Source organism: Bos indicus, chromosome 3 (genome assembly GCF_029378745.1).
Source record: "Bos indicus isolate NIAB-ARS_2022 breed Sahiwal x Tharparkar chromosome 3, NIAB-ARS_B.indTharparkar_mat_pri_1.0, whole genome shotgun sequence".
NCBI classification, from domain to species: domain Eukaryota; kingdom Metazoa; phylum Chordata; class Mammalia; order Artiodactyla; family Bovidae; genus Bos; species Bos indicus.
In genome coordinates this window covers 33613656-33626624 of record NC_091762.1, presented here as the reverse complement: position 1 = coordinate 33626624, position 12969 = coordinate 33613656, and the positions used below count along the sequence as shown (strand labels likewise).

General features: G+C 51.0%; 1 protein-coding gene across 2 annotated transcripts in view; it reads left to right on the top strand.

Moving 5' to 3' along the window:
• Positions 1–12969, top strand: part of SLC6A17 (solute carrier family 6 member 17) — a 56699-nt gene that overhangs the window by 38287 nt on the left and 5443 nt on the right. For both annotated transcript variants that reach the window (XM_019956881.2, XM_070785955.1), the window contains exons 7-10: positions 9161–9402; positions 9672–9864; positions 11723–11915; positions 12491–12650. In XM_019956881.2, coding sequence (XP_019812440.2) covers positions 9161–9402; positions 9672–9864; positions 11723–11915; positions 12491–12650 — 788 coding nt within the window. The remainder of the gene's footprint in view (positions 1–9160; positions 9403–9671; positions 9865–11722; positions 11916–12490; positions 12651–12969) is intronic.

Below are 12969 nucleotides of genomic sequence, written 5' to 3'. Positions count from 1 at the left end.
GAGAGCACCTTTAAGGAGCACAGGCACTCGATGGTGAAGGTGCCTGTTTAAGCCCAGATAAGCACTGGGCTTCTGGTCATTTCCACGGGCAAGGGTGCCCATCCACGCTGCAGGCTGGAAGCGGGGACGCCCAGGAACCACTCACCAAGGGCCAGGCTTTGGCTCTCTCGGCTGCTGTCCTGGGGGCTTATTAATGTCAGATTTGGATCCATTACTGTACTTCAGAGGAATCTAGAGGTGGGAGGGGGAGGAGAGAGAGTCGGGATACAGAGGAAGCGAGAGTGGCCATGTGTTGATAATATGCTGAAGCTGGGCGATAGGTACATGGGGGTTCATGACACTATGCTTTCCACGTTTGTACATTACACAATCAATGTCTCATAGTTTTAAAAATGGAACAAGAACAGCAACTAGGTACAATCTTAATATACAAACAAACACAAACCAGTTTTTGTTTCTATCCAAAGTCCTTGCATGTAAGACAGTCCTAGCCCATGTGTATGCATGCTCGGTCACGTCTGACTCTTTGCGACTCGATAGACTGCAGCCTGCTGTGCTCCTCTGTCCATGGGATTCTCCAGGCAAGAATACTGGAGTGGGTTGCCATTTCCTCCTCCAGGGCATCTTCCCGACTCAGGGATCGAACCCGCACCTCTTGTGTCTCCTGCATTGGCAGACAGTTTCTCTATACCTCCTCCGAGAAATCCCACACACCATGGAGCCAGCTCTGTTGGTAGTTTGGGATGATGGTGTCCTTCCTTAGGTGGCTGCCTCCCTTTTTGAGATTTGGCCCTGATGGTGGCCTAGGAATTTATCCACATCTTAGTTTTAGGCTTAGGGAATGGTGAAAATCCTAATGATGATGTGTCTCACACATGGCCCAGACCTTTTTGTAAAAACTTTAGTAATGACTGTTGTTCAGTTGCTAAATCTTGTCCATCTCTTTGCGACCCCATGGACTGTAGCCCTTCAGGCTCCTCTGTCCATAGGGCTCTCCAGGCAAGAATACTGGAGTGGGTTGCTATTTCCTCCTCCAGGGGATCTTCCCAATCCAGGAATCAAACCCGAGTCTCCTGAGTTGGCAGGCAGATTCTTTACTGCTGGGCCACCAGGGAAGCCCGGTAATGACTGACCTAGATCAAAAAGGAAAAAAATCACTTTAGAAAGAGAGAGGGAGAAAAGAGAATGAAAGGAAGCCAGCTTGGAAATAGCCTTGTTTTATAAAGTAGAAATTTAAATTCTAAGGATCTTCTTGTCCTAGAAGACTGGATCTTAGCACAAAAGGGCTGGCACTTCATAGCCCCTGATCTGGTCCTTCCTGCTCAGCTCACCTCCAGGACACAGGTCAGACTCTGTCTGTCTCTTTCTTACCCTCCATCACTTTTCCCTTCTCTCCTGTGTGCCAGGCACTGCTCACACAAAGATGAACAGGAGATGGGCTCCACCCCTAAGAAGCACAGAGTGTGGAAAGACAGACAGACACATAAGCCTGTCATGCGGCTGTTGACAAGAGCTGTGAGAGCCCAGGGACCACGACTGGCTCTGCCAGAGGCAGTCAGGAAAAGCTTAAAGAGCAGGTGATATTCGTACTGGGTTTTGAGAAATAAATATGTGTTCACCAGAAAGTGAATGGGTGCAAGGGAATTCCAGACAGAGGAAACAGCCTGGATGAAGACCAGACTGTAAGGTCATGATGCTTTTGAGGGATAGTTTGGATGTTCAGAACGTAGGATGGAAACAGATTTTCCAGCAGACAGTGCTGCTGCTCAGTTGCTCAGTCATGTCCAACTCTTTGCGACTCCATGGATTGTAGCCCGCCAGGCTCTTCAGTCCATGGGATTTTTCAGGCTAGAATACTGGAGCGGGTTGCCATGCCCTCTTCTAGGGATCTTCCTGATCCAGGGATCAAACCCTCATCTCCCATATCTCCTGCATTGCAGGTGGATTCTTTACCCAATGAGCCACCAAGAAAACCCCAGTAGATAGTGGGGAGCCATCAAAGATACTTCAACATGCAAATGACATGACCAGAGCTGTGTCTGTTTCAACTGGTCCTGTCTTACAAAATTTTGTGCTCCTTCCTGGTTGGAACTCTCCAAACTACCCAGAGCCCTCCCACTCTGTCTAGGTTTCTAGCCTGAGGTTCGAGCAGCTCGGTAGGACAGTCATGACTGACATCCATGAACTTAGATGCCATGCCTTCTAAGCGTAGGTAGTCCACCCACTGGGCTTCCCTGGTGGCTTAGATGGTAAAGAATCTGCCTGCGATGCAGGAGACCCAGGTTCAGATGCTGGGTCAGGAGGATCCCCTGGAGAAGGGAGTGGCTACCCACTCCAGTATCCTTGCCTGAAGAATCCCATGGATGGAGGAGCCTGGCAGACTATAGTCCATGGGATTGCAAAGAGTCAGACTGAGAGGATCATTTAAAAAAAAAAAAAAAGCCATGCAGGAGAAGGGAGGTACCTAAGCTCTTTCCCACTGAGACTATGATTATTTTATTTTAAAAATAATCTCCAAATTTCTGTTAGGAGCATGTATAGGTCCCTAAAACTTTACTCACAATGCCAAAATCTGAATTGCCCTGAAATACAGAAAAATGTTTATTCTTTCTCCCATAACTCATTTGGCAGTAAGTGACCTGAACAGATGTGAGGCTATTTATAGTCTTTATTCACTTGGTGTGAATTTTCATATTCTGCTTCAGAAATACAAATGTATCTGATTAAGGGTGCTGCCCCAGACCCTACAGGGGGTGTCATGCAATTATGTGGTATACACACCATATTATCCTTCTAAAATAAAATTAGAAGCAAAGCCTGATTTCCAAAACCAGTCTGGCCTTCAGGTTTTTAGATGAGAAGATGCAGGCCTGTATTACCTTTGTAAGGAAGATGACTCGGCAAGCAGAGCAGGCCCTCAGCAGTGTGGGATGACTCTGTGCCATTTCTCTGGCCATCTTTCTTTCCCGGGTTCCATAGTGAACATTTTAAACCGCTTCCACTGTCTGAACCTTCTGACCTCTCTTCCCAGCACACCTCACCCTTAACAGATGATTTGGCCTCCTGCTTTATGGGAAAAACAGGGGCCACCAAGACAGCAACTCCCTTAGATGACAGAGACAGAAACGAGATATACAAGTTTATCCACAGCTGCCCCATGCTGTCCTCCTTCCCTCATCTCCTATGGATGACAGCTCCCCTTCTCTCCTCTAGATCCCCTGCTCTCCATCAGCTGTCAAGTCACTGCATTAAAAACAAAAACGAAACAGCAGATCTAAAAGCGACCCTCCAGTGATTTCTTAGCCTTCCCCCGACACTGCCCTATCTTTCACTCCCAGCCTAGCTTCCCCACCGAGTGTCCACCTTTTCTCCCCCTGTTTCTCACCTCTCCTCCTTCCTACTTGTCTTCTGGCCCCAGGACTCCCTGAACATCTCCAGCTGAGCTCACCCCTGCTCTCGTAGCACCTTTCACTCCGTGACACGGGTCCCCCTCCTCCCTGGTGGGCTGTCTTCCCACGGCCTCCATGACCTCTGTCGCTTTTCCTCCTGCCTCCACTGCTGCTGCTCCTCTCCCTCCCTTGTTTGAGCTTCTTCCCTGCTGGCTTTTTTGGCTACATTAGTTGCAGTGAGCAGGGGCTACTCCCTAGTTGCGGTGCGAGGGCTTCTCATGGCGGTGGCTTCTCTTGTTACAGAGCACAAGCTCTAGAACGTGGGCTCAGTAGTTGCGGCACACAGGTTTAGTTACCCCGTGTCATGTGGGCTCTTCCCAGACCAGGGATTGAACCCGTGTCCCCTGCACTGGCAGGTAATTCCTAACTCCTGGACCAGGAAAGTCCCCTCCTTCCTGCTTTAAACTCGCAGACCTTGACTTGGCCCGGCTCTTGCCTCTTCTCGCTCTACCCACAGCCTCAGCTGCAGTCCCTGCTGGTCCATCTGCTTCTCACACATCATGCCTCAAGCTCTGTGCTCCCCTCGAAGCTCCAAACTCATTTGTCTGACTGCTGGCTTGATATCTCCTTGTAGAGATCTCAAGGACACATTAAACTCAATATTTCTAGAAGGGATGTCTGGACCTCCCCTGTTCAAACCCCATCGAGTCTTGCCCCTCTTCCACTGTTTCCATCTCCACCCACTAGGGTCTGCAGGCCAGAGATGTGGCCGTCACCCTGGCATCTCTCCCTCCAGCGCCCCCCATCAGCAGTCCATCACTAAAGCAGGCTTGGGTTTTCCCGCTATAGCCTCTCCATCTGTACTTCCCTGGCCCCAGACAATGCCACCATTATTTCCCACCTGGGCCCCAGAAAGTGTTTCCTTGCAGGTCTGCTGCATTCGCTGGTTTCTTTTAGAAATGCCTACCTGACAGTTTCCTACCTCTTTCACACCCCTCACTGCTTTCCCTGTTCAGTGCTTTTTTAGGATCAAGACAGGATCCTCACGCTCGTCTGCTCAGGCTCCACTGACTCTCCCAGCCTCTCCTGTTCCACTCCGGCCTGTCCTCAGCACTCCAGTCAGGCTGGCCTCCTCTACTTCCCTTCTTCCACACACCCCATGTGAAAAGGGTATCCTTCCTTTTCCCCCCTCAGGGCCTCTGCACACACTGTTCCCTCTGTCTGAGTCCTCTTCCCTCCCTTTAGTGAGGGCAGCTCTAACAACCCTTTCTGGACTCCCTGGTGGCACAGTGGATAAGAATCTGTCTGCCAATGCAGGAGACACGGGTTCAATCCCTGGTCTGGTAGATTCCACGTGCCACCATGCGCCACAGCTACTGATCCTGCGTGCTGCAGCTACTAAGGCCTGTGCACCTAGAGCCCATGCTTCACAACCAGAGAAGCCAGCACAGTGAGAAAGCCTGTGCACTGCTACAAAGAGTAACTGCCCCCCCCAACTTGCTGCAATTCAAGAAAGCCCAAGTGCAGCAATGAAGACCCAGTGCAACCAAAAAAAAAAAGATCTCTTCCTCTGGAAGCTTTCCCTGACCTGACTCAACTCAAATCCCCCATCACACGCTCTCCTAGAATTAGGTACCTGGCTTTCTCGGCCCTTGTCACTTTTGGAACTTAGCATCTGTTTATAGGCTCGTCTGACCAGTGTCCATCTCTCCAACTAGAACGTCAGCTCCACGAGAGCTGGGACCTTACCTGCTGTGGACCAGGCGTGGTCCACAGGGTTTGCTGAGCGAGTGGCTGATGTCGTATCCACAGGGAGCCCCCAGCACGTTATAGCTGTTGAGAGTACAGTGAGGGAGAGGGGGTGGGAGGATGCAAGGGGCTCTTGGCTCCTTAAGGTCTGCACATTGGGCTTTCTTGGTGGGCCAAAGATGGCTTTATCTCTTCAGCACATGATGGGAGACTGTAATCTCCCTGGAATTCGAATACTAGCCAGCCAGGCAGTGCTCCTGGGCCTCCACCTGTGTACAGGACCCGAAGCCAGAAGGCTCTGCTGTCACCTTCCTCTTCTCCTCCTCCTCCCTGAACCCATCATTCTGCCAACCTCCATGCATGCCACCACCTTCTCAGCTGGGGAGTGACTCCTGGTGCTCAGACATGCCTGGGAAGCTGCTGAGATGCTGAGCTTCTGCCCTCAGTGTTAGGGCTGAAATATCAGAGCTGGAAGAACCCAAGCCCATCATTTTACTGTGCCCACAAGGAACAGACTCCCTCACAGGCATGCAGCAAGGGGCAGCCAGCCTGGGACCATGTGGGGCTGTCCCCGCAGGGGAGGCAGATTTTCTAGTTCACTCCTTGCCTTCCTCATCTGTGTGGAGTCAAGTCACTTTGGTCAGCCTCAGCAGCAGAGGTCTGAGGGGAAAGTGGTCAGAGGAGTGTAGCTGCAGGCCAGCTGTGTCAGGAGCTGGAGCTGGGAGGATGCCGCTGCCCAGTGTCGGACAGTCTGTATTTAGTAACTCCTGAGTCTCAGCGGGCTGGCTCCAGTGCTTTGAGTGAGTTATTTCATCCTTGGTCTTAGTTTACTCTTTCCAAATATGAATAACAATTCCTTCCCCTCCACCAAAAAAATTCCCCCAAACACCCACAAAAACCAAAAGCCCACCCCTGGCTTGACCTGGTCAGAGGCCTTTTGTCAGGATTACATGATCCTGTGCACGAGGCACTGCTTGAGACTGTACATTTGATCTTCACAATCACTTTGGGAGGGAGTTGTTCAGTCGCTAAGTCGTGTCCAACTCTGCAGCCCTATGGACTGCAGCAGGCCAGGCTTCCCTGTCTTTCACTGCATCCTGAAGTTTGCTCGGACTCGTGTCCATTGAGTCGGTGATGCCATCCAACCATCTCATCCTCTGTCGTCCCCTTTCCTCCTGCCTGCATTCTTTCCCAGCATCAGGGTCTTTTCCATTGAGTCATCTCTTCACATCAGATGGCCAAAGTGAAGCTTGGAGCTTCAGCTTCAGCATCAGTCCTTCCAACATTCAGGTTTGATTTTCTTTAGGATTGACTGGTTTGGTCTCCTTGCTGTGCCGTCCAAGGGACTCTCAAGAGTCTTCTCCAGCACCACAGTTTGAAAGCATCAATTCTTTGGCACTCAGCCTTCTTTATGGTCTAACTCTCAAATCCGTACATGCCTAATGGAAAACTCATAGCTTTGACTATATGGACCTTTGTCAGCAAAGTAATGTCTCTGCTTTTTAACATGCTTTCTAGGTTTGTCACAGCTTTTCTTCCAAGGAGCAAGTGTGTTTTAATTTCATGGCTGCAGTCATTGTCCACAGTGATTTTGGAGCCCAGGAAAATAAAATCTGCCACTGTTTCCACTTTTCCCCCATCTATTTCCAGTGCAGTGATGGGACCAGATGCCATGACCTTTGTTTTATGAATGTTGAGTTTTAAGCCAGCTTTTTCACTCTCCTCTTTCACCTTCATCAAGAGGCTCTTTAGTTCCTCTTTGCTTTCTGCCAGAATAGTGGTGGTATCTGCATATCTGAGGTTGTTGATATTTCTCCTAGCAATCTTGATTCCAACTTATGATTCATCCAGCCCGGCATTTCACATGATATACTCTGCATATAAGTTAAATAACAGGTGACAGTATATAGCCTTGATGTACTCCTTTCCCAACTTTGAACCAGTCTGTTGTTTCATGTCTCATTCTAACTGTTGCTTTGTGACCTGTGTACGTTTCTCAGGAGATAGGTAAGGTGATCTGGTATTCTCATCTCTTTAAGAACTTTCCACAGTTTGTTGTGATCAACACAGTCAAAAGCTGTAGCATAGTAATGAAGCAGAAGTAGATGTTTTTGTGGCATTCCCTTGCTTTTTCTATGATCCCACAGATGCTGGCAATTTGGTCTCTGGTTCCTCTGCCTTTTTAAAATCCAGCTTGTACATCTGGAAGTTCCGGTTCATGTACTATTAAAGCCTAACTTGAAGGATTTTGAGCATTACCTTGGTAGCATGTGAAATGGGTGCAATTGTATGGTAGAACATTCTTTGGCCTTTTGGGACAAAGACTTTATTATTATTCCCATTTTTCAGCTGAGAAAACAGAAGCTCATAAAACAGGCACCATCACTTGCCTAAGCCTTCTCAACGGTTTCAAGAGGGAGTCAGACTTAGATCTGGGTCTGTCTGACTCTAAAATCCTATGCCGGGCCCAAGCCCTAGTCGCCGCCTTGAGGAGCAAACAGTAAAGGGAAAACAGACATGAAAATGTTTGGAAGTTACTCCATGCCCTCTAGATGCTGTGGAGGCCCTGGCTCCTCTCACGTCTGAGGGTCTGGCAAGGGGTCCCCTCTCTCAGAAGTGTCTGAGTTCTATGCTTCGAGTTGGGTGAGCTGAGGGGGTGGTTCTTCTGTGATCTAGGGCATGTGCAAATGAACTTTAGGTCTTTTTCTTTTTTGGAAAAGGGAGTTTGGGTGAGCAAGAGGGAGAAGTTGGTGTCTTTCTCATGGTTGGAAGTGGAGGAGGTATCGGGGAGATATTGGTGTTCTTACTTGTCTTGTACTATTGTGTGGGCTGTACGCTGCATGACTCCAGGAGGCACCATTCACACTGTAGTCTGAGTGAATGACACTCCCTAGAGTTTGCCCTACACATCATTGCTGATAGCCTTGAAGATGTTCCTTGATATGATAGCTCCATGGTAAGCAGTGATAGCAGTTAAAATTAACTTGGAACTTACTATTAAGCACACAGCATTGATTTTATCTTACCTAGGGCCCACAACAATCATCTGAAGTTGATACTATTTTTTTTTATTAAAGTAGAGTTGATGTACAGACTTCCCAGGTGGCGCAGGGGTTAGGAATCTGCCTGCCGATGCAGAAGATGCAAGAGGTGCAAGTTCAGTCCTGGGTCAGGAAGATCCCCTGGAGGAGGACATGGCCACCTGCTCCAGGATTCTTGCCTGGAAAATGCCATGGACAGAGGAGCCTGGCAGGCTGTAGTAGTAGTCGTCCATGGGGTCACAAAGAGTTGGACGTGACTGAGCGCACGCATGGGCGTACACACGGGCACACACACACTGGCACACACACACACGGGCACATACACACACATGCACACACACAGTTTTTGTACGATATTATTAAAGTTACAGGTGTACAATATAGTGATTCACCAGTATTTAAAGGTTATACTCCATTTATAGTTATTATAAAACATTGGCTGTGTTCCCTGTGAGGTACAGTACATCCTTGCAGTTTATTTGAAGCCTAATAGTTTGTGCCTCTTCACCCCTACTCCTGTGTTGCCCCTCCCCACCTTCTCCAGCTGGTAACCACTGCTTTGTTCTCTGTGTCTGTGAGTCTGTTTCTTTTTTGTAATGTTCACTAGTTCATTGTATGCTTTAGATTCCTGATACGCTTGTTTTCTGCGTTTCACCTGTGGGGAACATGAGGCTCAGGGGGCTGGGGGAGTTGCCCGAGGTCACACAGCCACAGTTCTTTACCACTGTGCCACGCTGCCTCTGTGAGGCTGAGGAAAGGGGGTGTGGTGGAAATTCTACTGCAGGTGAATAAAGCTCTTTTTTTTTTTTGGCTGCCCCACGTGGCTTGTGGGATCTTAGTTCCCCCCATCAGGAATGGAAACCAGGCCACGGCAGTGGAGGTGCTGAGTCCTAATCACTGGACTGCCAGGGAATTCGCTAAAGCCGTTATCTCTGTGTCTCTTTTCTTCGCCCTGCCATGGCTCTCCCTCCCCGGCTGTAGCTGGACAAGATGTTGGACCCCCAGGTCTGGCGGGAGGCAGCCACACAGGTCTTCTTCGCTCTGGGGCTGGGCTTCGGGGGCGTCATAGCCTTCTCCAGCTACAACAAGCAGGACAACAACTGCCACTTTGATGCCGCCCTGGTGTCCTTCATCAACTTCTTCACCTCGGTGCTGGCCACCCTCGTGGTGTTCGCTGTGCTGGGCTTCAAGGCCAACATCATGAACGAGAAGTGTGTGGTCGAGTAGGTGGCACCTCTCCTCCTGTCCTCTCTTCTCCAGTCCACCTTCCCCTGGGAGAGCCCCCCTCCACCCGGGCTGGGGGATGGAGGTCAGAGCAGCTCTCTGTCCTCAGCCCTGGACCACAGGGCCAGCTTCAGAGATATCTGTGTCCATGGTCTTCAGTGACCTTCCTGGGTGTCTGCGAGGTGCCCCTGGATGGTGCCCAGTCCTGCCTGTTTACCTGCACTTTTTTTTTTAATGTTTTTACTTTGCTGTCTCTTTTGTGCTGCAGAAATGCTGAGAAAATCCTGGGGTACCTCAACAACGACGTCCTGAGCCGGGCCCTCATCCCTCCCCACGTCAATTTCTCCCACCTCACCACCAAGGACTATGCAGAGATGTACAAGGTCATCAAGACTGTAAAGGAGGACCATTTCTCAGCCCTGGGCCTCGATCCCTGCCTTCTGGAGGATGAGCTAGATAAGGTATGGGGGAGGCTGTCCTTCCATGGACGGGCAGGAAGACAGATGTGGGAGTGCAGGGCCCAGAGACAGGCTATGGGTGGCTGGAGCTTGGGTGCAGAAAGCCACCAGGGACTCATTCTTTGGCTTGATAAGCAAGGATCTACTATGTGCCCAGAGTGAAAGGTACTGGCCAAAACCCCTGCCCTGAGGTAGGCTGAGTCTCACTGAGAAGACAGACAGACATATCCCAGAAATCCCAGGGAACAGGACAGCTCTCCCGTTTCTTGAACGGGTTTCCTGTGCAGCCATCACTGCCACGTGGAATGCACTGGGACCTGTGCCTTAGACACGGCACACAGGATGTGAGTCTTTGCATTAGTGTCTACCCCTTGCTGCCTGTCCCTCCGGGCCCTCATGGCAGCTCTGAGAGCTGAGTGTTAATGTTGTCTCCTGTTTTACAGGCAAGCAGCCTTTAAGTTGGGAGCATGCTCGAGATCTCATAGCTAGGAAGTTGGGGAGCCAGGGTTCAAGTCTTGATGCTTCTGCCCCTCCCCCACTGGCATGGCCACAATGACCTTTAGCCCCTGGGGAAGGCAAGGATATGCTGCCCTTCGTTGACAAGCAGGCCCAAGCTTAGACACTCTGCTTCTGTCCCCGTTTGCACAGCCAGAGACTTTCAAAGTGTTCCGTGAGAAGGGGTAACAGGAGACAGACATGCCCATGGGGTCCTGGGATCCAGCTCATGCCAGGGCGCACTGGGGGCTGTGCCAGCTCCCATCTGTCAGCCTCTGCCAGCCTCCATGGAGCCAGGGATGGTGAAGCTTTCCCTGCTTTTTAAAAAGTCATTGTTCAGTTGCTCAGTCACATCTGACTCTTTGCAACCCCGTAGACTGCAGCACACCAGGCTTCTCTGTCCTTCGCTATCTCCAGGAGTTTGTTCAAACATCAAGAACCCCATGAATAGTTGAAAAGTTAGCTGCATTCTACTGGCACCGACCTAATGCTCAGGGACTGAGTCCCCTGTCACCTCTCTCATGGGATCAAGAGCCAAAAGGCCCTGTCTGGGCTCCCCCGCCCTGGTTTCTTCCCCTGACAGTATAAAGGACTGCCCCCTTCCTTGAGACCCTGCCCCATTCTCACAGGTGGGGCCTGGTCCTCTGGATAGAAGTAGGATTTTTTAAAAATATAATACAATCTTGATAACAACCAAATAACAAGAACTCCTCTCACCCAGTTGGGGTGGGTGTTCCCTGACCCTGACGCTACAAGGAGAGCACAGAAGTGACGTCAGTGGACAGTGTGTGGTCAGATCCCCATGAGCGGGGGCCCCAACATTGCAGCAGTGCTTCTCTACCTTGGCTGCCCATCAGATTCCCCTGGGAGCTTTATAAAACCTTAATATCCAGCTTTACCCCTAAGCCAAGCAGATCATTGTCCTTGGGGAGAGACTCAGGCATCAGTGTTTTTTAAAGGCTCCAATGTGAGTCCATTGGGCAGCAGAGGCTGAGACCACTACGGTAAGGTCTGGAATTCAGAGCTGGGGGGGTGCTGCACTACTCAGAGGAGGAGAGTCTTGAGCTGGTTATGTTTCTAAAAGAGAGTATCTTCATGTGAATCGCTGGGGGTCCTTGGACAATGCATAGATTCCAGGTCTCACAGGTGAAGTCCCGAATTAGTGTTTTACTCCCTGGGGTGTATTCTGATGCCCACTCAAGTTTGAGACCCACTGGCCAGAAACAAGAGAATTTAGGTGGGGGCAGGGATCACTGGGAAAGAGGGAACAGTTATTCCTAAAGCTCCAAGGGCAGAGAGAAGGAAGCAGGAGGCTCCCAGGTGGGCATGGCCCCCACTGAGCCCCACCCTCTGCCCCCACCCTCAGTCTGTGCAGGGCACAGGCCTGGCCTTCATTGCTTTCACCGAGGCCATGACGCACTTCCCTGCATCCCCCTTCTGGTCTGTTATGTTCTTCCTGATGCTCATCAACCTGGGCCTGGGCAGTATGATCGGCACCATGGCGGGCATCACCACACCCATCATTGACACTTTCAAGGTGCCCAAGGAGATGTTCACAGGTAACTCCTCCCAGTGGTCCCCAGTGGCCTTGTGGGCTGCCCCAGGAGGGTGGGGGGAAGTGATCAGGTGGTGGTTTTGACTTTAGAAAGATTTGGTTCCCACTGGGTTATTCATGACTCCATACTTAGAAAGCTTCCCTACCCCCACCCAACCCGGGATGCATCTGGAACCACCCCAAGAAGAGCAGTTCAGAGCCAGAAGGGAGAAGGCTATTTGGGAATCTGTGCCAAACCTGGGCTGGGAAATAGGCCTCTTTCTTGGTTCACTTGCCCCTCTCCCCAAGGGCCTGCTGAGGTGTCTGGGCAGGATGGCCTCCTTCCTTGCCAGCCCTGCACCCTGTTTCATCCTGATCACTCCCAGCTCCAGGGTGCTCCCCACCTAGTGGAGTGGGAGCTCAGAACCTGGGCATCTGGACCCCTGCCCCACTCCATGCAGGGCTGGGCCTTCTGGAGGGTGAGCTGCAGGCCTGCTGGGGGGAGGGCTGGGATGGGAGGAACCTGGGGGCCCTGAAGACACCCCAGGCCCCACCCACCCTGCACCTTTGCCCCCACACTGGCCTCCCGGCTCTCTGTAGTGGGCTGCTGTGTCTTTGCATTCTTCGTGGGGCTGTTGTTCGTCCAGCGCTCCGGAAACTATTTCGTCACCATGTTTGATGACTACTCGGCCACCCTGCCGCTCACCGTCATCGTCATCCTCGAGAATGTCGCGGTGGCCTGGATCTATGGGACCAAGAAGTAAGGGGTGGGGGTGCGTGGGGAGAGGTAGGGAACAGGAGGAGAGGTCTGTCCCCTCATGACTCCCTAGAGAGTGCTGTGTTTCCAGGGCTGCTTGTGATTTAGGCAGGAGGTCACAGAGTCAGAATGTTAGCCAGAAAGTGCCCCCCTACAGATCATTTAGGGAAACCAAGTCTCAGAGAGAGGATGCAATTGCCCAAGGCTGCTTGGCTAGAGTGAAGCCATTCTAGTTGCAGTGCGTGGGCTTCTCCTTGCAGTGGCTTCTTCTGTTGCAGGGCATGGGCTCTAGGCACGCAGGCTCAGTGGTTGTGGTTCTCTG